The sequence below is a fragment of the Artibeus jamaicensis genome, unplaced genomic scaffold (genome assembly GCF_021234435.1).
Source record: "Artibeus jamaicensis isolate MK-2021 breed Jamaican fruit bat unplaced genomic scaffold, CSHL_Jam_final contig_490, whole genome shotgun sequence".
Lineage (NCBI taxonomy): Eukaryota > Metazoa > Chordata > Mammalia > Chiroptera > Phyllostomidae > Artibeus > Artibeus jamaicensis.
Genome location: NW_026521861.1, coordinates 11,860,044 through 11,883,456, shown reverse-complemented (window position 1 = coordinate 11,883,456; position 23,413 = coordinate 11,860,044). Strand labels below are relative to the sequence as shown.

Sequence of the window (23,413 nt, the reverse complement as noted above, 5' to 3'; positions counted from 1 at the left end):
AAAAATGCGGCTCTGTGAAGAGCAGAATCACTGTGTGTGACCACTCCCTGCGGAGCTACACTGTCTGCTGGGTTTGCTTCTCTTCACCAGGATGGCCAAGCAGCTGTCACCAGACTTACTGAGGTTGGCTACCTGTTTTTATTACCACTTTCTTTTTTTTTTTTTTCAGTTGAAAAACTTTTTTTCCTCATTTTTTTATTTAGTTATTTTTAAGTACAGTTTTTTTGTCTATTTCTCCCATTTGGAAGTGAAAAAAATCCCCAAAACTGTTCGAGAGAGTTAAGCAATTATTAATCCCGTCTTGAAGATGAGAAACACAGGTTAAATAACTTGTCCTGATTTTTTCACTTCCAATAGTACCAGATGAGGTAATTCAGACAAACCCGCCACTGAGGACAACTTAAAACGCTAAGGAACAGTTTTAAAATCTAAAAAGCATGCTCTAAGTAACAAAATGCTAAGATCTGCCAAGGCAAGCTCAAGAAGTTGCAAATTCCAGGCATTCAGAGCTGCTTTTGCTCTGGAGAGATCTGTCGGTTGGAAGACACCGCCCAAGGCTGAGAGTGCTTTTGGCAGCCACAGCTGGGGGGGTGTGGGGGGCGGTAAAACTTGGAGGCAATGACCCGCCAATGGCAGGGGCTCGAATAAACAACATGGCACTTTGGACTGGGACACAATGACTTGTTCTCGGGGTAACGGGGTAACGGTGTGCCTGAAGTAAACTAAGCCCTTCCCCGGATGAGTTATCGGGGGTGGGAGGAGGACAGCGAACCCCAAGACACAGCTGGCTCCCAGGGACAGAACTGCCAGCATGCCTAAGTGCCCAACAGGAGAGACAAACAAAACTCTCCAAAGAGAGACAACATCATCCTAGGTCTCAAACTGTTTCTACCTGTAACTGTTTAAATTACAGGGTCTAGCATGATCAAAACTAATTAGTCAGAGGAAGGAACAGACGAGAGGACGGAGATTATCAGATGCATCCCCTCAAACAAACAGGCCTTACTAAATTCACAAAGACAAAAGACAATTTTAAATGGGGGCAGTTAATGGAAAACTTCAAAAAGCAACAGAGAGCATTTGAAAAAAAATAATGGAAATTCTAATACTAAAAACTACCATAACCAAATCGATTCAATGGACAGGTTAAACACTACACATTCGACACAGCTAAAACAGGGCGAGAGATCTGTGCGTTAGGTCCATAAAAATATCAGGACCACAGCAGGGTGACTGAGGATTTAACCCACTGGGCTTGGATCACCCCTCCACCAGGCCAAATCCCCACCAGCTGATCCTAGCTGAGGACAGGGGAAACGTGGAGCCCCGTGTGGAAGAATAAAACCACAGATGTCAGTTACGGTCTTACAACCGATTACAGAGACAAGAATCCTAACAGCTTTGCAGGGTTTCTATTTGCTCTCCACATGTATGTCTTCTCTCCCCACATTTGTGTTTTGCATACAAGTTGTCCTAAGTTAACGTCACAACTTAGACTTTAGATAATGGAATATTCATGTGACTGTGACTGTATATGAAGATTAATTAAAATAACCAAAGAGACATGAATGACTCTTGGAGCTGTGTGTTTCTTCACTTTGGACACCTGGCAAAAGTGTATCTTCTCAGGTAGAAATATAGAGCTGTCTGGATGCACGGGAGTTCACCTTCACCTATGTTTACGGGGAACATACAGGAGCTGAATAACCAAGGGGTAGATCATGCCAATCCCCCACTGCCGCTCACCTCAAAATTCACACGACTGGCCTACTCTGTGAAAATTGATCCGGGCCCTTTAAATATCTTTGCTCTGCCAGACAGCACATGCTTTGTTGATAGAGTGCACTGTGGATGCAGACACTGCAAGAGCAAAGAGTTTTGTTTCCTGGTTCCCATGCACGTAGGGATCTCCTGCAGCTTGCTGGCTTCTCCAGTCCTGGGCCCCCACAGTACCTTTCGGCCAGTAGCACCCAGCCACTAACAGCGGCCCCGGCACTTCCCCTCGAGCCTCTAGTAGAACACTGCCCCATGAATAGCTTTTCCCAGCATCCTAGAAGGTAACCATGGCAAGTTCCAAGGGGCAGATGTCAAGCAAGTTCTATCAGGGCAGGATTATGGCAACTTTCCTGCCATTCTGTAAGCCACAGCCAGGCCAGGGCCTCCCAACAAGACCTGGATGTCAGGGTGGAGGAGGGGGCTCTCCCGTGCTCTGTCTCGGCCTAAGAGCATGGCTGCTTACAGCTTACGGTTCACACGCAGCCATGAGGGGCTGCTCCTTCTACCTGCTACTCCCATACTTTTCAAAGTTCTCTTTACTTCTTACTAGCCAAGTGCTCATTACTCCAATCCCTGTAACAGTCAATCATCTTTCACATTAAACTTTTCCTGCTAAAATTACCAAGTGCCTCCCTTTCCTGATGTGACCCAAACCCATCAATAATAATAAAGAACATGCGAAATGACATCAGAGCAGCATACCAGTATTTGCCCAATAGAATGGTTAAGATCTAAAAGACTGATAAAACATTGGCAAGGATGTGAGGAAAATGCATTCTCATAGGCATAAATCAGTAGGACACCTTTAGAAAGTAATTCAGTATTAACCGGCATCCTTGAAAATAGACAGGTCTTCGTGAGGGGCCGACAGCATCGGGAATTACACCCATATCCTCTCAGACTCCCTTATCATTTCCATACGCCCCACACTGCAGGTGCAGACCGGGTGGTAACAACCCACAACATGCTATTTATAGCATCCCAGTGACTAAGACTTCCACTGGGACACCAGTGGAAGGTGATGCACTGACTAATGCAATCGGCCTGTGCCATATCTCCACCCGGTATTTGAGAAATAACTAGCGGAGCATGGGTAATTGTGAGGACTGTGGAATCCTCTGATCGCTGTTAAAGGCCATCGATATGCTAACGAGAGGAAGCTGCGGCAAAGTGCCTCTAGTGGGGACGCTTCCCTGTGAACGGCTTTCCCCTGGAACACTCAACCCGCCGGCCACCAACTAGAGACACAGCGTGAAAGCCAGAGCACTCCCTAGCACTGAAGGAGACCCTGCTCCTAAGGAGGGAAGGTGAGGCTGAACAACGGGCCCAGGACCAGACTGTGAGAGGAGCAGAATTCCAGAAAACGCTTCTCTCACAGCTCAGCCAACACTTCAGCACTGAAGACAGTGCCCCCCCAGGAGGTGAAACCCAATACCTAGGAGGGTGCTGCCTGGGCCAACGCCTTGGACTACCTTGAACCCCCAGATGTTTTTGGACACTTTGGGCCTGTGAAAGTGTTTCTGAAGCGCTGCGCTGACAGTGAGAAAAGTAAAGTCCACCCTCTTTAACATGAATACTTTTTTTAAATGAAGCTATAGCAACCACTAGCATCAGAAATGATTAAATCAATTACCGGTAAATCAACCAACAGCAGGTGGCTTCAGTCATCACACATCCAAAAGCCACACAGACAGTGGCAGCCCACACCCAGCAACCTCACACCGCACAAGACACACTGACAATCCCCAAACGTCTGGAAAACGAGCACCAGACTTTTAAGTCATAAAGACAATTAGGAAATATTTTTCATCGAAGACCAAAACCACATCAGAATTTATAAGATGAAGCTAAACCAATGTTTAGAGAGAAATTTATAGTTCTAAATGTGTATATTAGAATGCTGATAATCAAGTACAGCTCAAGAAGCTAGAAAAATAAATTAAAAAACAAGAAAGCAAAAGGGAATAATAAAAACAGAAATCTCTGAAATAGAAAAGTCATATAGTAAAGAAAATTTATAGAACTAAAAGTTAGCTTTATAAAGACTAATAAAATTTGTAACCCCCCTAGCAAAACTGATCAAGAAAAACAGGGGAAAATATTAATTATCATTATCAAAAAGGAAAGGAGGAACCTCACTGCCAATGCTACAGAAATAATACGATATTATTCATACCAATGAACTTGACATTTTAGATGAAATGCAAAAGTTAATTTGGAAGTACAACTTGACAAAACCAATACAAGAAAAAATAAAAATGACAAATATCCCTTATACAAGAATCCTAAACAAAATATTATCAAATTTAACCTGGTGTATATATTAAAAATGTCTATTAGAAGAATAAGAGGTAACAGTATTCCTGGAAGAGGTATGTTTGGAGGGTCGGAGGTTATGAAAGAGCCTGATATCTCTGGAGAACTGCAAGTGATTCAGTGGATTGATGAGTAATGTCTAAAGACAAGACTACACAAAGCGACCTATATGACAGTGGCTGTAAGAATGGAGAAGGTGAATCTCATGGTTATTCAAACTGATTCAAGGAAGAAACCCCTAAATTTAACTGCTCTAATCCCTCAAGCAATTGAAATTTACTTTTTTTTTTTTGCATATTAAATGAAATCACCTGCTGATACATTACAAAAACCACCCCATGCCTAGAATGAAATGCCTTCAGGACAAAGAAAGCAGCCAGACAGAGGTATCCCACAAGAACCCAGAGAGGCAAGTGAGTGTGAACAACCCCTCTGCCTGCAGCAAAAAGTTAGAGTAAAAGCAAACGACAGATACACCAAGAGCCTGGGAGAAAAATGTGGGGAACGAGATTCTTTGAAGAATTAGGACATTGGAAAGCTATCCAGTGCTCGAGCCTGGGAATTTGGAAAGCCACACGCACATCCAGGGAAGGCTGTCCACTCAGAAGAGACCGTCACCTTGGGCTAATTTTTAGACTCAGAGAGAGAAGGAAGTGAGGGCTAAGGCAGAGTCGTCCGTAAACAGCCTGGCTAAGCACTGAAGGAACTCCACATCAGAGTCCATCTGCAAAGCCTGGGAGAGTTCTTTGTTTTTTCTTGGCTCCAGCATGCAAGGAAATTTACTAAAACCCTACATGACCACAAGCTAAAGAGACAGAGACTTAGACCACACACAACACAGATTTCAGTCATTACACAACCAGTTTAGTAAAGTCACCAAACAAATACACAATTACATAAGCCATAGAAATGAACCCTCAGGAGGGGGAGGAAACTGTTTTCTAGAATTATCGCATAATAATCAAATGTTCAGTCTTCAACCAAAAACTTACAAAGCGTGCAAAGACACAAGCAAGTAAGGTCCATTCACAGAAGTGAACATAAACTGCCCCTGAGGAAAGGTAGACAGACTTTGGACTTGCTAGACAGACTGACTCAACTATTTTAAGTATGCTAAAGAGCTAAAGAAAACCAGGAAAATATCTCCACAAATAAAGAATATCAATAAAAATTTAAAATCTTTCTTATCACAACCTCAAAGTCATTATTACTTCCATTCTCTCAAAAAGCAGGTAACCCAAGGGGGAATCTTATTTCAAAGTTCACTCTGGTTCTAAGACTGGCTGTAGATCCCTCAGTAGAGTACATCCAGAAATCCTTCTCTGGAAGTTTCTAACTTACAGCTGCAACAAACCCTTAAGATCAAATTAGTGCTAATATAAATTGTAAAAAATTCCAAAATCGGGGCTGAACCTAATGATACAAACCATTCGGCATAATACATGCCAACTGTGTGATAATAGTTTAGATGCTGGGGTGTCCGACCTGTGGCCTGTGGGCCCCAGGCAGCCCAGGATGGCTAAGAATGGGGCCCAACACAAACTTCTAACTTTACTTAAAACATTATGAGGGGTTTTTTTGTGTGTGTGATTACGTGATACAATGCATTTTACGTGTGGCCCAAGACAACTCTTCTTCTTCCAGTGTGGCCCTTTCAAATGAAGTTAAAGACAGCTAAGTGCTACTGGAACCATAGCATGGAAAAAACGCGACAGACTTTTTGGCCAAGCCGGTATGTTGTCAGGTAAGGGTAAGATGCTGAGAAACGTAGGAGAGGAAGGAACGACAGCTGGGTCAAAAGGCTGGACACCCCTGGTATGAGCCTAGGGCACTTAATATTTTTAAAACTTCTCATTTCTCCCATGACCCTACATGGCTACTTCTATTTCAGTATCTATGATGCAACAGTATCATATAACATATTCAAAAAGCACCTTAATACACAGTCATGAAATAAATCACTTTTTATCTGGAAATTTGAGGACAGGCAGCCCTGCTTTGCAAACAGCACCTACTCAATGCAATATAACCCACCTTCCTCACAGGGAACACACGCCCCAAACTGCACGAGGACGTCACCTCCTCGCTCTCTGAAACCCCTGTCGTCCTCCACACTGCACCTTCTCAGATGGGTTCATTCCTCTCCTACGTTTCTCAGCTCCTTACCCTTACCTGACAACATACCGGCTTGGCCAAAAAGTCTGTTGTGTTTTTTCCACGCTATGGTTCCAGTAGCACCTAGCTATCTTCAACTTCATTTGAAACAATTTTGTTACCTTATATTGTGACACCTGTCGTATAGTGTGCATTTTTTAAAAACTTACCACAATCAGTGAATTTTTGTGCACCCATTTTAATATTAAAGACAGAAGAAAATATGCAACAGTTTTGGAATGACTTATTATTACAAGTAAAAATACAACTGAATGCAAAAAAAAGATTTGCGCAGTGTATATCGAATATGTCAAGAGTGGTTTGCAAAGTTTCTTGGCACTATTGACATTCTAGCCAAATGATTCTTTGCTGTGGGGGCTGTCTGATGCATTGGAAGATGTTTAGCAGCACCTCTGGCCTCTACCCACTAGAAGCCAATAGCAGGAGATAGCCAACACACTCAAAATACCAAATCAATTAAGTTGTTGGTGAAAATAAAAAATATATATTTTATTTTAAGGAAAAAAAGCGTAACAGACCTTTTAGCCAACCCTCCTCCAAAGACACATATACACTAGGAGCCTCCCCCATAACTCTGCTCCCCCACCCGTAAGAGGCGATGTAAGGAAACTGCTACCCACCCCCCGGCCCAGGGCTGCCCAACAGGAGCCCAGGAACCCCCCCACTCTGCCCCATCCCCTGTGACTTCAGGGCAACGTGTACACAGACAAAATAAAACTCTGCTCACCGCAGCCCCTGAATCCCTTCTCAACCTCCACCCCCCTCCCTAATGTGAAGCCCCCACCAGGAGCCTCCCTCCGCCTCCGCTCCCGGCCCAGGGGCTTCCTCCCGGCCACCTCCTCTTCTAGAAACTTGGGGGTGGGGAGGACTGACCCCAAGCGAGGTGAAAGGAATGGAAAACTCAACCCTTTCTCACCACCCCGACACAGAGTAAGGGGGACGCGCCCGCCACTTCCACAGCCAGAGCGATTCTCGCCTTGGAGCGCCTGGGTCTCTTCCACCTGGACAGCCCTCACCTGCGTGCCACGCCGCCCAAGCCCCGCCCCCGCACGCGGTAACCTGCAACTGTTCCCCTTCGCAAACGCAGAAGCCTCGCGCCTCAGCATCACGCTCTGACCACCAACACCTGGTTTCCAATCTTGTCTCCTTACCTGCCAACTGTGTGGAGGTCTCCAGGAAATTAGGTCACAGATGGTTCAGCTACCCAAAAGGTAAGATGGGCCTCCTGGGTGGCTACTCTTTCTAATCTTGTCTCTACCATGCAGTCCCAGGTTCAAACCATTAACTTTTTATGTTTTAATTTTGTGGCACTCCCGCCCGTGAGTTGAGAAGCACACTGACGTGTTCACCTCGATCAGGACCGCATAGTGGCCTACCGCCTGATTGTGTAAATGAACAGTCGGTGGAACACGGCCGCACCCCTCTGCATACGTGTGTCCAAGACTGTTAACGTGCTATGAGAACGGAGCGGAGAAGCGGCCCCCCGAGAGCATCTGGCCCGCAAAGCCCAGAACATCTACTGCCCGGCCCTCCGCGGAGCGAGTCTGCCAGTCCCTGTGCAGCCGTGGGCCACACGCCCACATCTCCTCCAGCTGCCACGGCCCCCCCCCCCCGAGACAGCCTGATCGAACAAGCTGCGGGGCTGCTGATACCCCAGGAGCGGCCCCTACCGAAGGCAGGAAAACAGCACACACGTGAAACAGAACACAACCCAATCAAAGCGCTGTTCTCTAATCCCAGCCACAAATACAAAATTCAATTAAGACATTCTAGAAATAAGGAAATTCAACCGTTTTTATAGGACCAAGTCTCTGAAACCACAAATCCTGCTTATCCGTGACTAGAGTCCCAGGGCCAGCATAAGCACTCCACAAGGGGAAGTCGGACCCACACAGGGCTGGCTTTACGCGCCTTCCTTACACGCGATCTTTTTAAAAAGTGTTCTTAATTAAAGTATTATTTAATAGTTATTGATTTCTTTTTAAACAAAACGGATGAAGAGGACTTCCAGAGTATATTCACTGGAATCAGCTTTTCCGTGTCTGCACACCGAGAGCTTATTGCATTGCCCTGTGCTGAGCTGGCCTCTGTTCTTGTTCCCCTCACCAGGCCTTTGCACCCCAACTCCCAGTGCTGCAGCTCTGTCCACCAGACCCCACGTGTGCTTTGGTTGTACATACCCAGTGACCATTATTTGGGTTTGGTCCCTCTAATACAGTGGTTCTTATCATTTTGAGAAGAGATCACTTTGAGAATCTTTTAAAAGCTATACCCTCCTGCCTGCAAAAAGTCATACACACAGCCCTGGCTAGTTTGGATTGAGTACCGGCCTGAGAAGGGAAAGGTTTCCAGTTCAATTCCCAATCAGGGCACGTGCCTGAGTTTCGGACCAGGTCCCCGGTGGCGGGGTTGGGAAAGAGGCAACCACCCACTGATGATTTCTTCCCACTCTTTCTCCCTCCCTTCCCTTCTCTTTAAAAATTAATAAGTAAAATCTTTAAAAAAATTCACACACATAGTATTTCATACACAAACATGAGAATTCACTAACCACTTAGCCCACCCAGGAACCTGACATTAAACATTCCTGTTACATTACGCAGACAAATACTCAACAAGCTTGCAGAAAAATAAAGCCCTGCTATATCCTAGAGACCTATTTGATAAGCTTAGACTTTTCTTTTGGTGTCTTTGCGTACTGCACAACACGCCCGTTCATAGTGACTTTGCAGAGGACAAGCGAGACCTCCGCAGAATATTCTCTTTCCACTGGAGAACGGAAAAGACACGAACTGAGAAGCTGAAAGAAAAGGGCGATGCTCAGAGGAGATGCGAGATTCTCAGCTTCGACACTTAACAGGTATGTTGGTCAACTTCCCCAGGTCTCAACAACAGCACTTATTTCAGAAGATTGTCTTAAAATATAATGAGGTACAACTGATCGATGCTCAGTGAAGGAGCAAAGCCGATCCTTGCTGAGCTCATGGCACGCCAGCAGAAACGGATCTTAAACACCTACCAGTTCAGGACCAAAGCTCATTCACTGAAGTCACCCCATGCTATCTGGAAATCCAGAAGACCGTGCGTTTGTAACTAAGAAGACACCTCTTAAGAGTAAACGATGGCTCGATACACAAAAAGGGCCAGACAGACACAATTTGGCAACTTGTCTGTCACTTAGTAGCCATCGTACTGTAGCATAAATAATTGATGCAGGTCTTTCACTATCTATTCCTGCTGTAAAATGAGAAAAAACAAATATCCACCTCACAAGATTTTCATCAGCAATTAAAAAAAAGACAACATATGTAAAAGCTTTTTCCCACCACATGACGATACTTCTCTCAATGCAAAATTTAAGTTTTGAAATACTAGTTTTAATACCATGAATGTTATTCTTACATGAAATAATAAATTCTATTCTCTAGAATAAAATCCATTATCAGCGTAATTACATTGTCAAAAGAAGCACAAATGCAGCCTTGGATTAAACTTAGTACACCGAAACACGGAATGTGCTCTTAGATTTTCCATTTTTTATGAGACGTGGGGAACCCACTTGAGAGTTTCTAATTTTCTAAATGCTTCTATTTTACCTACGAAAATAACAAACATTTCCCCCCCCCACCGGAAAAGAAGGTGGAGGTGGGGCCCCTTCATCCATTCCGGCCTGCGCTAAGCGAGTACCAGCAAAGACCATCGTGAGCCCCTCCTGACTTGGGGTGCAGCAGGGGCTGGGACCGTGGGCAGGACCCTCTCTGCCCTGCACTAAGCAAATGATGGCAGAGTCAGCCCCCCTCAGCCTCCACACTAGAGGATGGAAGAAACATCTCAAATTAATTATCTCAGCTTTCCGTCTTAAGAAACTAGATTAGGAAAAGCAAATTAAAACCAAAGGAAGCAGCAATCAATGAAACTGAAAACAGCAACAGAAATAGCAGGAATCAATGAAACCAAATACATATTCTTTGAAAAGATCGATCACAAGTGTCTAGCCAGCATCGGCAAGGAAAAAGGAAGAACGTGCCGACTATCAATATCAGAAATGGAAGAAGGGCTATCACGGAAGACCCCACAGACTGTAAAAGGATCACAAGGAAATAGTATGGGCAATTAAATGCCCATTAGTTTAAAAACTCAGATGGAATGAACAAATTCTCTGTAAGACACAATCCGCCAAAACTCACTCAAAAGGAAACAGATAAAGTGAATAGAAATACATCCATAACAGGGACTGAGTTCACAGTTACAAGCCTTCCCACAAAGGAAATGCCGGGCCAGGGCCGGCATTACTGATGGATTTTACCAAACATTTATGAAAAAACGTAGTACCAATTCTACGTAAATTGTTACAGAGAACAGAAAAGGGAGCACTTCCTAACTCATTATTTAATGAGTTAACCAAAGACATTGCAAGAAAAGAAAATGACAGGGCAATCTCTCTTACGAACGTGGAAGTAAAAATCCTCAACAAAATATTAGCAGACCATATCCAGCAACATATATAAAAATGTAATGTATTGTGACCAAGCGGGGTTCATCCCAGGAGTGTGAGGCTGATCCGATATTTGAAAAATTAATCAATTTAATTCACCAATATCCACAAAGTAAAGAAGAAAAACCAAATGACCATCTCAAGCTACACACACACAAAAACATGATAAAAATTCAACATCCATACATAATGAATTCTCAAAATTAGGAGTAGTAGGGAACTTCCCTAACCTAATAAATGGCATATACAAAAAAAAAGCCTGCAACTAGTGTGATACCTAATCTTTAAAGACTGAATGTTTCCATCTTGTACTTGGAACAGGCAAGGATAGCCACTCTTCCTCGCTTAGCCAACATCAGGCTGAAAGTCCTAGCCAGCACAAGGCCACAGGAAGGAAAGGTAAACGGCACGCAATTGGAGAAAAAGAAGTAAAACCTTCTCTACTCACAGAAAACATAATGGTCTGTACAGAAAACCCTGGAATCTACAGACGAAGCTGCTGAAACTAAGCGGGTTTAGCAACATCACAGGATATAAGGTCAGTATACAAAAGTCCATTATATTTCCACATAATGAAAATCATTGGAATGAAAACAATTCCAATTGTAATGAAAACAATTGGAAACAAACTCAAAGAAACACTATCAATTACAATAGCACCAAAGGGCAAAAACTATCCAGGCATAAATCTAACAAAACATACGTGAGATTGATATCTGGAAACCACACAACTCTGATGCTGGAACAGCGGAACCCTAAAGAAATCAGCACATCATGTCGATGGACTGGAAAGTTCTTGAGTCAACACAACCTCAATCAAAATCCCAAATGAATTATATTTTTTAGAAATTGATAAAATGAATCTAAATTTCATGTGGAAAACTGAGTGAACTAGAATAACCAAATGCATTTTCAAAAAAAAAATTGTGTTGAAAGCATCTCACTATCAATTTCAAGATTTATTATAAAGATACAGTAGTCTAAAAAGAAATTTCCAAAAGGGTAGATGCATGGATCAAAGGAACAGAAACCAATATAAAGATAGAGATACCAATTAATTTTCAACAAAGGTGCAAAGATATGAATGAAAAAAGTATAGTCTCTTCAACAAACGGTCATTTCATAATAAAAAAGGGGTCAGTTCTCAAGAAGGTATAATATAAAATGTCATCATCTAGTAACAGCTTCAAAATACCTGGAGGAAAAACAAGTCAAAACGACAGAGAAAAGTATATAAACACAAAATTATAACTGAAGATTTCAATACTCTTCTCTTAAGACCTGATAGAAGTAGACAGCAAATCAGAAAAGTGTTGGAAAACTTGCACAACCAACCTGACCTAGTTGAAATTTACAGAACACTCTCCCCATCGACAGTACAACACAACATACTTTTCACAGGCACAGGGGTATTATCAAGATAAACAGTATTCTGGCCAATAAATTTTAACAGAGTTTAATCATAAAGCCCTACACATATTAAAGAAATCGAATTTGTAGACATACATATTAAACAAATTGAATTTACATTAAATAAATGGGATTTGAAGTTAAAGAAAATTCCAGGTCTTGAGAGCCTCATGGGTGAATTCTACCAAACACCAAGTGAAGAAATACTGCCAATTCTACATAAACTTTTCCAGCAAACTGAGCAGGAAGGCACTGCTCATTCTATGAGGCCAGCATTACCCTCACTCTAAAATGGGACAAAAATGCTACAAGAAAAATGCACACTGATATTCTTCATGAACATATATTTGTAAATAACGTCACAAAACCGTAAATAAAATTTTGATAGAACAATCCAAACAATATTGTGTGTGTGTGTATGTGTGTGTGTGCAGGAAAATAATATTTTTTTTTAGTTTCAATGTCTGATTATTTCTTGTGATTATATACAATATATATTTAAACATATACTATTGATTGTATATATATACATGATGGGGTTAATCTCAGGATGTAAGGTTGGTATAATATTCAAAATTAAGTAATGTAATATGTCATGTTAACATACTTAAAAAAGAAAAATGACATAATCCTAACAGACACCAAAAAAAGTATTTAACAAATGCAATATCCATCTCTAACAAAACTACCAGCAAATTAGAAAGAGAAGGAAACTTCCTCAATGTAATAAAAAAGATTTACAAAAACTTATAGATTACTTACTTAATAGTTAAAGATTAAATATTTTCTCCCAAAATGAGGAATAAGACGTGGCTGAACACCCTCACCAGATGAATACATCATTGTAATGGAGGTTCTAGCCAGTGAAATAAGGCAAGAAAAAAGAAATAAAAGGCACCTGGATTACAAAGAAAGGATTAAGGGTCTCTTAATTTGCAGACAACATAATCATCTATACCAAAATCATAAGGTATCTACAAAAATCTACTCCAACTAATAAGTGAGTTCAGCAAGATTGAAAGGTACAAGAATAATATACAAAAATCAGCTATCTTTCCATATAATCATAATAAATAATCAGACATTGAAACTAAAGAAAATAAATATCATTTATAACAGCTTCATAAATATATTTAAAGTCTGACAAAAACACTGTAAGACCCATTCTGTGAATTGTTTTAAATATTGCTGAGATTAAAGAAGGCCTTGAAAATGGAGAGATATACCATGTTCATGAGTCAGAAAACTCAATATTGGTAAGATGTCAACTTCCCCCCAAGCTGACCTATGGATCTGACACAATCCCAAATAAAACCCCGGCAACATCTTCCTAGAAACTAACAACCTGATTCTGAAATTCATATGAGAATGCAAAGGAATTAATTAAGTAGCCAAAATATTTGAAAAAAAACAAAACTGAAGGACTGACATTCTGTGAATTTAAGACTTAGAAAGCTACAATAATCAAAATAGTCCCAAAATAGACACAGAAACACACGAACAACAGATTTCAACATTCGTACACAGCCACCTTAGCAGAGAAGGAAGCTTTTTCAACAAATGGTGTTGAACCAATTTAATATCCATATGCAGAAACAATGAATTAAGATCTATATCTCTCAACCACATGCAGAAATTAACTCAAAATGGGCTATAAACCTAACTGTACAATCTAAAACTACAAAACTTCTAGAGAAAAATAATCAAAGAAAATATTTGGTGTAGGCAAACTTTCATAGGTATCACAACAAAAGCACGATCCATGAAAGAAAAAAGGATAAACTGGAATTCATCAAATTTAAAACTTCTGTTCTTTGAAAACACTGTTAAGAGAATGAACAGACAAGCCCCAACCTGGGAGAAAATATTTCCAAATGATATATCTCATAAGGAAATAGTATCCAGAATGGATAAAGAACTCACACGAAGAAATATAAAAAATAAGGAGAAATATAAAAAATGTGCAAAAACTTAAAACAGATACGTCACATGTCACTTGCTTTAGGGTAAGTAAGCACACGACAAGATGCTCAACAACATTAGTCATTCCGGAAATGCAAATTAAAACCACAATGAGATACCACTACATACTTAGTAGAACCATTAAAAGATAAAGTGCTTCTCAGATAATATCAAATTCAAGAAGTTCATCATCACCAAGCCCTTATTATGTGAAATGTTAAAGGGACTTACCGAAGAAAAAGAAGATAAAAAAGATGAACAGTGAAAGGACAGCAAACTCACAGTTATTAACAACCACATCTAAATCAAAAGCAAGCTAAGAGGACAGCTAGATCAGGAGTGGAAACATAGAAATGAAGATCACATGGAGAGTTAGCAACAGGGGAGTGAGAGAAGGGGGGAGAAAGTACAGAAAATAAGTAGCATAGACGGTAGGTAGAAAATAGGAAGGGGGGAGGGCAAGAATAGTATGGGAAATATAGAATCTAAAGAACTTGAGACACGTGGTCATAAACTAAAGGGGGGGATGGTAGGGGAAGGGATGTGCAGGGTGGAGGGGAATGAAGGGGGAATAGAACAACTGTAATGTCATAATTAATAAAACATATTTTTAAAAAAGACTATCCATAAAAAAAGAAATAAATTTAAAAGGCTTACTACACCTGGTGCCTGAGGATATAAATTAACCAGGACATTCACACTCTGCTGGTGGGAATGGAAATGATACAATTACCTTTGAAAATAGTTTGTCAGTTTGTTAAAAAGTTACACATGTATCCAGCATAGGATTTAGCCATTCCTCTCGGTTATGCAAGAGAAATGTCCATACCAAGGTTTCTACTACCAGCAGCTTCCAGGAGAGCCAAACACTGGAAACAATCTAAATATCCATCACAATAAACAAACTGTGGTATATCCATAAGTTGGAATACTACTCAAGAATTAAGAGGAATAAACTTCTGATACACCAGTAATGAACCTCGAGATAAATATGCTATCTGAAAGAAGCCAGACAAAAAGGAATATATAGCCCTGGTTGGTGTAGCTCAGTGGATTGAGCACGGGCCTGTAAGGCAAAGGGTTGCTGGTTCAATTCCCAGTCAGGGCACATGCTTGGGTTGCGGGCCAGTTCCCAGCAGGGGGCACATAAGAGGCAACCACGCATTGATGTTTCTCTCCTACTCTTTCTCCTTCCCTTCTCCTATCTCTATAAATAAATAAATAAAAATGGAAAAAAAAGGAATATATAAAGCGTGATTCCACTCATATAAAATTGTAGAAAATTCCAATAAACCAACAGTGACAGAAAGCATCTCAGCAGTTTCCTAGGGACAGGGAGAAACAGCAGGATAGAAAGGGCTCGGGATGTAATGGATATTTCTTTAATCTTGATTGTGGTGTCATTTTCAGAGGCGTGTTCATGTCAAAACTTTTCAAATTATACAGTTTATTGCATGTCAATTACACATCAAAAAGGTCTTAAAATAAAGAACCAAAAAAAGAAAAATAATAATTTAAAGAAAAAATAACAAATTCCACCAAAATGGAGGCATAGATGGAGACGCCGTGCTTCCTCACACAACCAAGTTTAGAGACAACTAAATAATAGCAACAGAAAACACAGCCGGAACACAGAAAATTGAACTTTTCTGATCACAACAAATTCTTCAGCCTGACCGGTAAGAGGGGCGAAACCAGCAGCTGGCAGAGCAGGGTAGCACAGGAAAACTCGGTCAGACGGACTCAGGTGCGGAATCCAGGCGCAGGGTTGGACCTGGTGGGCAACTCAGCAAGCGACCGCGGGGGAAACAGCGAGGGAGCAGGGCTGCGGGTTGACTGTGGTCACGCATTCGAGTGTGGATAGACAAGCGAGGGAGTGGGCAACTGGACGAGAGCAAGCAGCCCCAGTGGCAAGCGACGGCGGAGGGCGCCGCCATTTCCCCACTCTGACCCCGCCTCCACATACAGCGTCATAATCCAGCGACCTAAGTGGCCCTGCCCCCCCTTGAACAACCTAAGGCCCTGCTCTCCACCCACCGGGAGAAACAGCAGAGGGGGCCGCCATTTCCCCGCTCTGACCCCACCTCCACATACAGAGTCACAACCCAGCAACCTGGGAGTCCAAGGCTCCGCTCCTCAGACTTAACGGGCGCAAACAGACCAAAAATGGCTCAAGAAGATCTCAAAGCCCCAGAGCCCATAGATCTAAGCGATGAAGAAATAGCAAAACTCTCAGACGCACAGTTTAAAACACTGGTCATCGGGATCCTCACAGAACTGGTTGATTATAGCCACAAATTAGACAAACATATGAAGGCGAAACTAATTGAAATGAATGGAATTGCACAGGACACCAATAGCGATGAAAAGGAAACTGGGACTCAAATCAATGGAGTGGACCAGAAGAAACCAAATAATGGCCAAACAGAAAAGAGTCAAGAAGCAAGAATTCAAAAAAATGAGGAGAGTCTTAGGAACCTCCAGGACATCTTTAAACGCTCCAACATCCGAATTATAGGGGTACCAGAAGGGGGAAAGGAACAGCCACCAGTGGAAAACTTATTTGAACAAATAATAAAGGAGAATTTCCCCAATCTGGCAAAGGAAATAGACTTCCAGGAAATTCAGGAAGCTCAGAGAGTCCCAAAGAAGTTGGACCCAAGAAGAAACACACCAAGGCACATCATCATTACATTAGCCAAGATTAAAATGAAGGAGAGAATCCTAGAAGCAGCAAGAGATAAGAGGACAGTCACCTACAAAGGAGTCCCCATCAGACTGTCAGCGGATTTCTCAAAAGAGACCTTACAGGCAAGAAGGGGCAGGAAAGAGGTATTCCAAGTCATGAAATCCAAAGACCTACAACCAAGATTGCTCTATCCAGCAAAACTTTCATTTAGAATGGAAGGACAGATAAAGTGCTTCTCAGATAAGATCAAATTCAAGGAGTTCATCATCACCAAGCCCTTATTATATGAAATGTTAAAGGGACTTATCTAAGAAAAAGAAGTTAAAAAAACATGAACAGTGAAAGGACAGCAAACTCACAGTTATTAACAACCACACCTAAAACAAAAGCAAACTAAAAGGACAGCTAGATCAGGAGTGGAAACATAGAAATGAAGATCTCAAGGAGAGTTAGCAACAGGGGAGTGGGAGGAGAAGAAGGGGGGAGAAGGTACAGAAAATAAGTAGCATAGATGGTAGACAGAAAATAGATGGGGGGGCAAGAATAGTATGGGAAATATAGAATCTAAAGGACTTGAGACACATGGTCATAAACTAAAGGGGGGTAATAGTGGGGATGGGAGGGTAGGGTGGAGGGGAATGAAGGGGGGAATAGAACAACTGTAACAGCATAATCAATAAAAAATACTTTTAGAATAAAAAATTAAAAAATAACAATTGCAATTAAGTAATTCATTTTGAACATACTAAAAAGAAAAAAAAGCCATGCTGTAACAGTACATAGTAAGAGAAAACACAGCCTCAAGTCAGAAAAGCCTCCTTAGTATAAGCTAAGAAGTGAAGGATGTTTAGTAATCAGCTACACACAAAAATAAATAAATAAATAAATAAAAGAAAAGACACCTGCCCAGATAGGAAAAGAAGGTTCCGAGAGAAGAAACAGCACAGTGTGAAAAGGCTCTGAGGCCCAGGGGAATGTGACTCAGGCAGGGAACTTTGAAAGAAGGTGGCAGAAAAAAGGAAGGGAGGGTCCAATCTGCTTCAAGGGCCAAACCACGCAGACACATGGCCTCGAAAAACATGCTACAAGTAACGTTATCAATTCAGGATCTTAGAAACATTCCATTTAAATCGTTTTTATAGTTCTACTCTGTGATTTTTAAGAATTAAAAAGAATGTGTGGATGTAAATGACATATTACAACTTAGTTTGCAATAAAGAAGAGCAGGGGACAGGGAACATTCGATTTAACTTTACACTTATGCACGGGCCTGCGAACCAGACAATCGCGGTTCGATTCCCAGTCAGGGCACATTCCTGGGTTGCAGACCAGTTCCCTGCAGGCCAATTCCCAGCAGGGGACGCATGAAAGGCAACCATACATTGATACTTCTCTCCCTCTCTCCTTCCCTTCCCCTCTAAAGATAAATAAATAAAATCTTTAAAAAAAAAAAACTTTACACTTATGGACAGTTTTCCTACTATTAATAACAAGGATTCCAAATATATGTGTGTATGTGTATATAGATGTAACTTTCTTAAGTTACATACTAGTAACTTAAGAAAAACATTTGCACATTTAATGCTACCCTATTTCATTTTTTATAGCAGCCTCATTCCTAATATATCTTCTGCTTGCTGTCCCCAGAAATAAATGTTCCCATTATACATGTGTGCGCTTCAGTATATGTATTTGCCTAACCTATGAAGTTAAAAAATCTCTATATAGTGAGTATGTAATAAGATTTCACAGGTGATTTTAGAAGATGTTCAATAAATGTTTATTAACAAATTAACATTGACAAATTATTCATAATATAATGAGATATTTTCCAACCTCAGAGCATTGTTTAGGTTTTTCTTTTTACCTGACAGAAGTTAAAAGTCATAGGTTCCTAAGTCACATTAACAAGAAAACGGATTTGTGAACACAACATATAAATTAATGTACATATAAATCTCAACTATTCTAAAAAAAAATTCTAACCAGCTTGTAAAAGAAAATGCTATGAATTCAAATAGATTTTACAGCAAAATGTTTCCTGGCCTAATGTTATAGTAAGCTAGTCAAGTAAATACTGTTTGAATTAGCATGTATCATAACTTCAATGATTGCGTTTCCAATTGGAACCAGCCTATTCCAATTCTCAGTCCTAAATCTTTCAGGACTGCTGCAGCTGAGGGTCAGTGTTCATTTTGTTTTACCTGTATGAGGAGTGCCTCATAATTCTGAGTGTTTTATTCTTTTCAAGTGGAAGCACAGAGAAGACGGGAATGGGTGCTAAGAGAACTGGAGTACCACTTTTAATATCACATTTGCTTCTTCTGCCTTCCCCTCCACACACACCCCCACCCCCACCAACCATCAATCTTCCATTCTAAAGCAGCATCTGACGAACATTCCCCAGTGAAATCCCTATAGTAGACGGGGAGCTAAGTTACCATGGAACCAGCCAATTAATTTTGACACCTGCTTACCAAGATTGATCATTTCTTATGTCTGTTTGTTAGTTTGCTATCCTCCAGTTTTGTAAAAGATTGCCAAGATAATTAATGAAGTGAGAATTTCCAGTTAAAGTCTTTCCCACTGTTATTACTTCAAGCCACCATCCTCAAATAAATCTCTCTGAGCTTAGCTTGGACTTTATTAGGAAGAATTTTCTTCTGAATCGATTCTTCCCTTGAATGTTAAATGTCACGTTTTCTTTACCCCCTAAGAGCATACATAACAAAACACAAAGTTGTACCAGTTATATTTACTCTAATTAATAGCCTGTATTCTGCAGAGATATGAAATGCATTCTACTTATCAATAGAATACAATGAATTGCAGGAAATTACAGCTTCCAAGGAAATGAGGAACGTTCAATAAATTACTAGCTCAGGGTTTATTGTTATTTAACTATATCTATATTTAAAAAGCTATTCCTCTTTTACTCATTAATGTATTGTGCTCATGAGCACCATTTCTCTGCCATTTAAGCCAGTTTTAGTTTGATCTGTAGTCTTTCCTACCAACTGGGACAACATCTGCTTGCGAGGCTACAAGCTGCTGATGGAGCTGACTCATGAGTCCACTACTATTCAATGTGGACAAGGGCTTCTCGGGACTGGAGCAATTTGTCCAAAGTCAGATGGCGCAAATCCCCCCACATGAAGGCCAACATGCCTAAATTACCTAGGAATCAGGCTATCTTCCTATTCATGTACAAGAAGATGGAAAAATGCATATGGCTTTTTTCATTGTTGGCTCCCAGTTTATGTTCAAAGTCTCTCCTGCTAGGTAGGGAGGCTGGCTACCATACTCATAGTAAAAGCTTAAGGACACTTAAGGGAAAAAGGAAAAGGGGCTAATTGCCTGGCCGGGTAGCTCAGCTGGTTAGAGCATCATCCTGATTTGCCAAGGTTGTGCGTTCTGTTCCCAGTCAGGGCACAGACAAGAATCAGCAAATGAGTGCACAGATGAAGTGGAACAACAAATTGATGTCTCTCTCTCTCCCCCGCCAAATCAATTTTTAAAAAGGCTAACAAGCACAATACAGTATGCTATCTTTCCTCATCTCGAAACCCTTTTTAAAAGTTTAATTAGCATCTCTCCCAAATTTTAAAAATATATAGTGTTATACTAATTTGTGAAAGTGCGGAGCTAGGGAACATGTCAACCTACTGCTACAAATGAATTTCATAAAATTTCATCTTGAGATTTCACTTCCCAAAACCTGCTGTAAATTAAATAGTAGGATCTCCCTAAAATTAAAAAGTGCCATTTAAAAAAATACATTTTTACAATGAGTTTTCAGGCCACTGTTTTAATCGGCAACAGTGAAATAAATAAATAAATAAACAAATGAATGAATGCTGAGTTCAGAACTCCAGGAAACTTTTCTATAACACATTAATAAAGTGAACCATACCCCTACCTTCGTCCTAGCCCCCAAGAGACATTTCACTTAGATAGTGCTATCATCCTGACAATAAAAGTTAGCAATCCACATACTGTAATGTCAGAGCCACAAACCAGCCAGAAAACTTCATGGTAACTACCTAGAAAGCTACGAAGTTGACTGACTCACTTCACTGCAAGCTGTCAAACATCTACTTTAATGTCCTCCGCTATCTTATTTTAGGTTTCCCTACATTCACTCATTTCTCTTCCTTTCCAGCAGGAATGCAATGAACCTCATCCAATAGGGAGAGCGAATCCCCCTGCTGTAAAGCGAAGTCTTTGGGGCCTTGAGCTTCAGAAAAACCAGAACGACGCTCTGACACAGCAGCTGGCCATGAAATAACTGGTGAGGAAACCTCATTATCTTCACCACGTCAAAGACTCCGGGTGTTTCCTTCTCTCATCTACCCCCAAGGCACGCTCGCACTCCTCAATTCAGGCTTGTCCTACCAAATCCAATACAGTCTATTGGCTGAGAGTAAACACTCGGGAGTTAGGCTGGCTGATGTGAATCACGCATCTGCCCTTCTACTGTGTAATCGTGGGCGAATGACTTAGATCCGTTGCCTTGACTTCTCTGTAAATCCATTATAATATTTCTAGTGCCTCACGGAATGGATGCGAGGACAAATGAGATAATCCACGCTGGCACTTAGAACGGTGTCTGCCACACAGTGAGCCCATTATAAATTTTACTTATGGTCATTATTATTACTAAATAAAGTGTTAGCAGTGGTTACCGGTAGAGAGAGAAACAGGAGCGGGGGCTGGCTTTGGGAGACCATAACTTTTAACCTTTACACCTCCGTGCTGTTTTGAATGTTTCACAGCGCCCATGCACGTCATGAATTACTTGCATAATTTTTTTATTAAAAATAGTGTCCTAAAAAAAATGGTGTTTGGCACCATAAGTGAAATACTGATGAGCAGGGGACCAGAAGTCGCTGCGGACATCTGGACCACTGGGAAAGGCTTAGCGTCCAGAGCGGTCAGTGCTCCTCCCGGGGCCGGGGACCCGAGGCCACGGGGGAGGAGGGAGGCCGCGTCGGGTGCGAAGCAGGGCTGAGGTTCGGGGTCTGGCAAGGCACTTACTTGAACCTGCCCTGGCAGTGCTGGCACCGGTCCCCCACCCAGCCCGGGTCGCAGACGCAGGTGGAGTTGACGCAGCGGCCGGAGAAGCAGGAGCCGGTCCTCTCGCAAGGCTTGGACTGGGACACCTGCGCGTAGAGCGCCAGGTAGAGGAAGCCATAGCACAGCAGCCAGTTGTTTCCGTCCGGCAGCCAGGAGGAGGCGCCCCCGCCGCCCGCCGGCCGAGCCCTCCAGAGCCCCGGGGCCGCCGGCTGCGGGGGGCCAGTGCGGGCCGGGGCCCCCGGCTCCATCTTCCCCTGGGCCCCTGCCCGGCGGGGCTGCGCTCGCGGGCACGGACGGGGATGCGCCAGAGGGGGAATCCGGCCGGAGGAGACCGTGCCCCGGCCGCCGCTTCTGCCGCTCTTCACCGCCGCCTGCCCCAGTCCCGCTGTCGGGTCAGGAGGCACAGATCCCAACCGCGGTCGCCTCCGCTCGGCTCCCTCCAGTCGTACTCGGGCATCGCCTCTCCGTCTCCTGACCTTGTCCTCCGCGGGCCGAGCCCACCGCGGCGGCGCCCCGGGCCGGACCCGAGGCGGGCAGCGGGCAGTGCCGGCTGCGCTGGGCGCTCCGGAGGGGACCTGCGGCCGGGGACCTGCTGGGGGGGGAGGGGACCCGGCGCGCGGCCCCGCCTGCACCGCGGCTCGCGCCAACTGCCTGGGCTCGCAGCCCCGCGCGCCCGGGAGGGCGGGGACCAGCTGGAGCCCCGAGGTGGGCGCGCCCAATGCGGGAGGGAGGGTTCGGGAAAGCGGACTCAGCCTCGCACAGCCAGGCCCGCGGCCGGCCGCCCCCCAGCAGCCCTTCCCTCCCCGGTGCCGCCAACCAGCCACCGGACCGGCGGCCGGTGCTCGCGGGGTGCGGGGCTGCCTCCCCGCCTCTCGCCGGCCCGCGCTCCCCCCACAGGCCCTGCGCGTGGTTTCGCCCCGCCTTCGCCGGGACCCGGGACTCCCCCGCGCGCGCCCACCCGGCCGGCCCGGGAGCGGAGGGGTGGCTGGCCCCCCAGGTGCGGTCCGCGTGCCCGCGGTGCCCTTGCCCGCCACGCGCGGGGGCCCCCACTCGCGCCACGCGCCTGCTGAGCCCCACAAACGAAGGATCAGCTCGGGACCGGCTTCGCAGCTTCAGCAAAAAAGAAGCCCTTCGCGTCCGCTGTCTGCAGCTGCAAAAGTGCAATGCTTTTTTTCCTGGCGCTTCCCCTTCCTCCGCCCCATCCTTCTGCGTGTTTCTTCTTCTCCTTTTTTTTTTTTTTCTTGAAAGAGAGAAACTCAACAACACATGAAGAGCTGAGCATGTGCACAACTCTTAAAGGCACCGCAGTCAGAGCACGTTGTGGGGTCCGAAAGAGCTGAAGGGGGCGGGCGGGACCCGGGACTGTCTCCGCGGAGGGACTTCTCCGAAGCGGGAGCAATTTCTTCCACCTTCGGGTGGAAATAATGACTCCCCCGCCGCCCCCCAACCACCAGATGTGCGTGGTTCCGCGCTCCCGGCGCACCGCCCCTGGCGGACGCCGCCTCGGAACCCCA

At 43.3% G+C, this 23,413-nt stretch overlaps 2 protein-coding genes across 6 annotated transcripts in view; one reads left to right on the top strand and one right to left on the bottom strand.

The window, feature by feature from the left end:
* ATRNL1 (attractin like 1) overlaps positions 1-22,678 on the bottom strand; it is a 506,958-nt gene extending 484,280 nt beyond the window's left edge. For 3 of the 5 annotated variants that reach the window (XM_053668567.1, XM_053668564.1, XM_053668566.1), the window contains exon 1: positions 21,861-22,678. In XM_053668567.1, coding sequence (XP_053524542.1) covers positions 21,861-22,147 — 287 coding nt within the window. In that variant the 5' untranslated portion in view covers positions 22,148-22,678. The remainder of the gene's footprint in view (positions 1-21,860) is intronic. The other 2 variants (XM_053668563.1, XM_053668565.1) reach the window with 1 other exon arrangement.
* LOC128627954 (basic proline-rich protein-like) lies at positions 22,199-22,969 on the top strand. Its single transcript, XM_053668664.1, has one exon. It carries the CDS (start codon positions 22,199-22,201, stop codon positions 22,967-22,969), a length of 771 nt encoding a protein of 256 aa, XP_053524639.1.
* Positions 22,970-23,413: the final 444 nt, after the last annotated feature.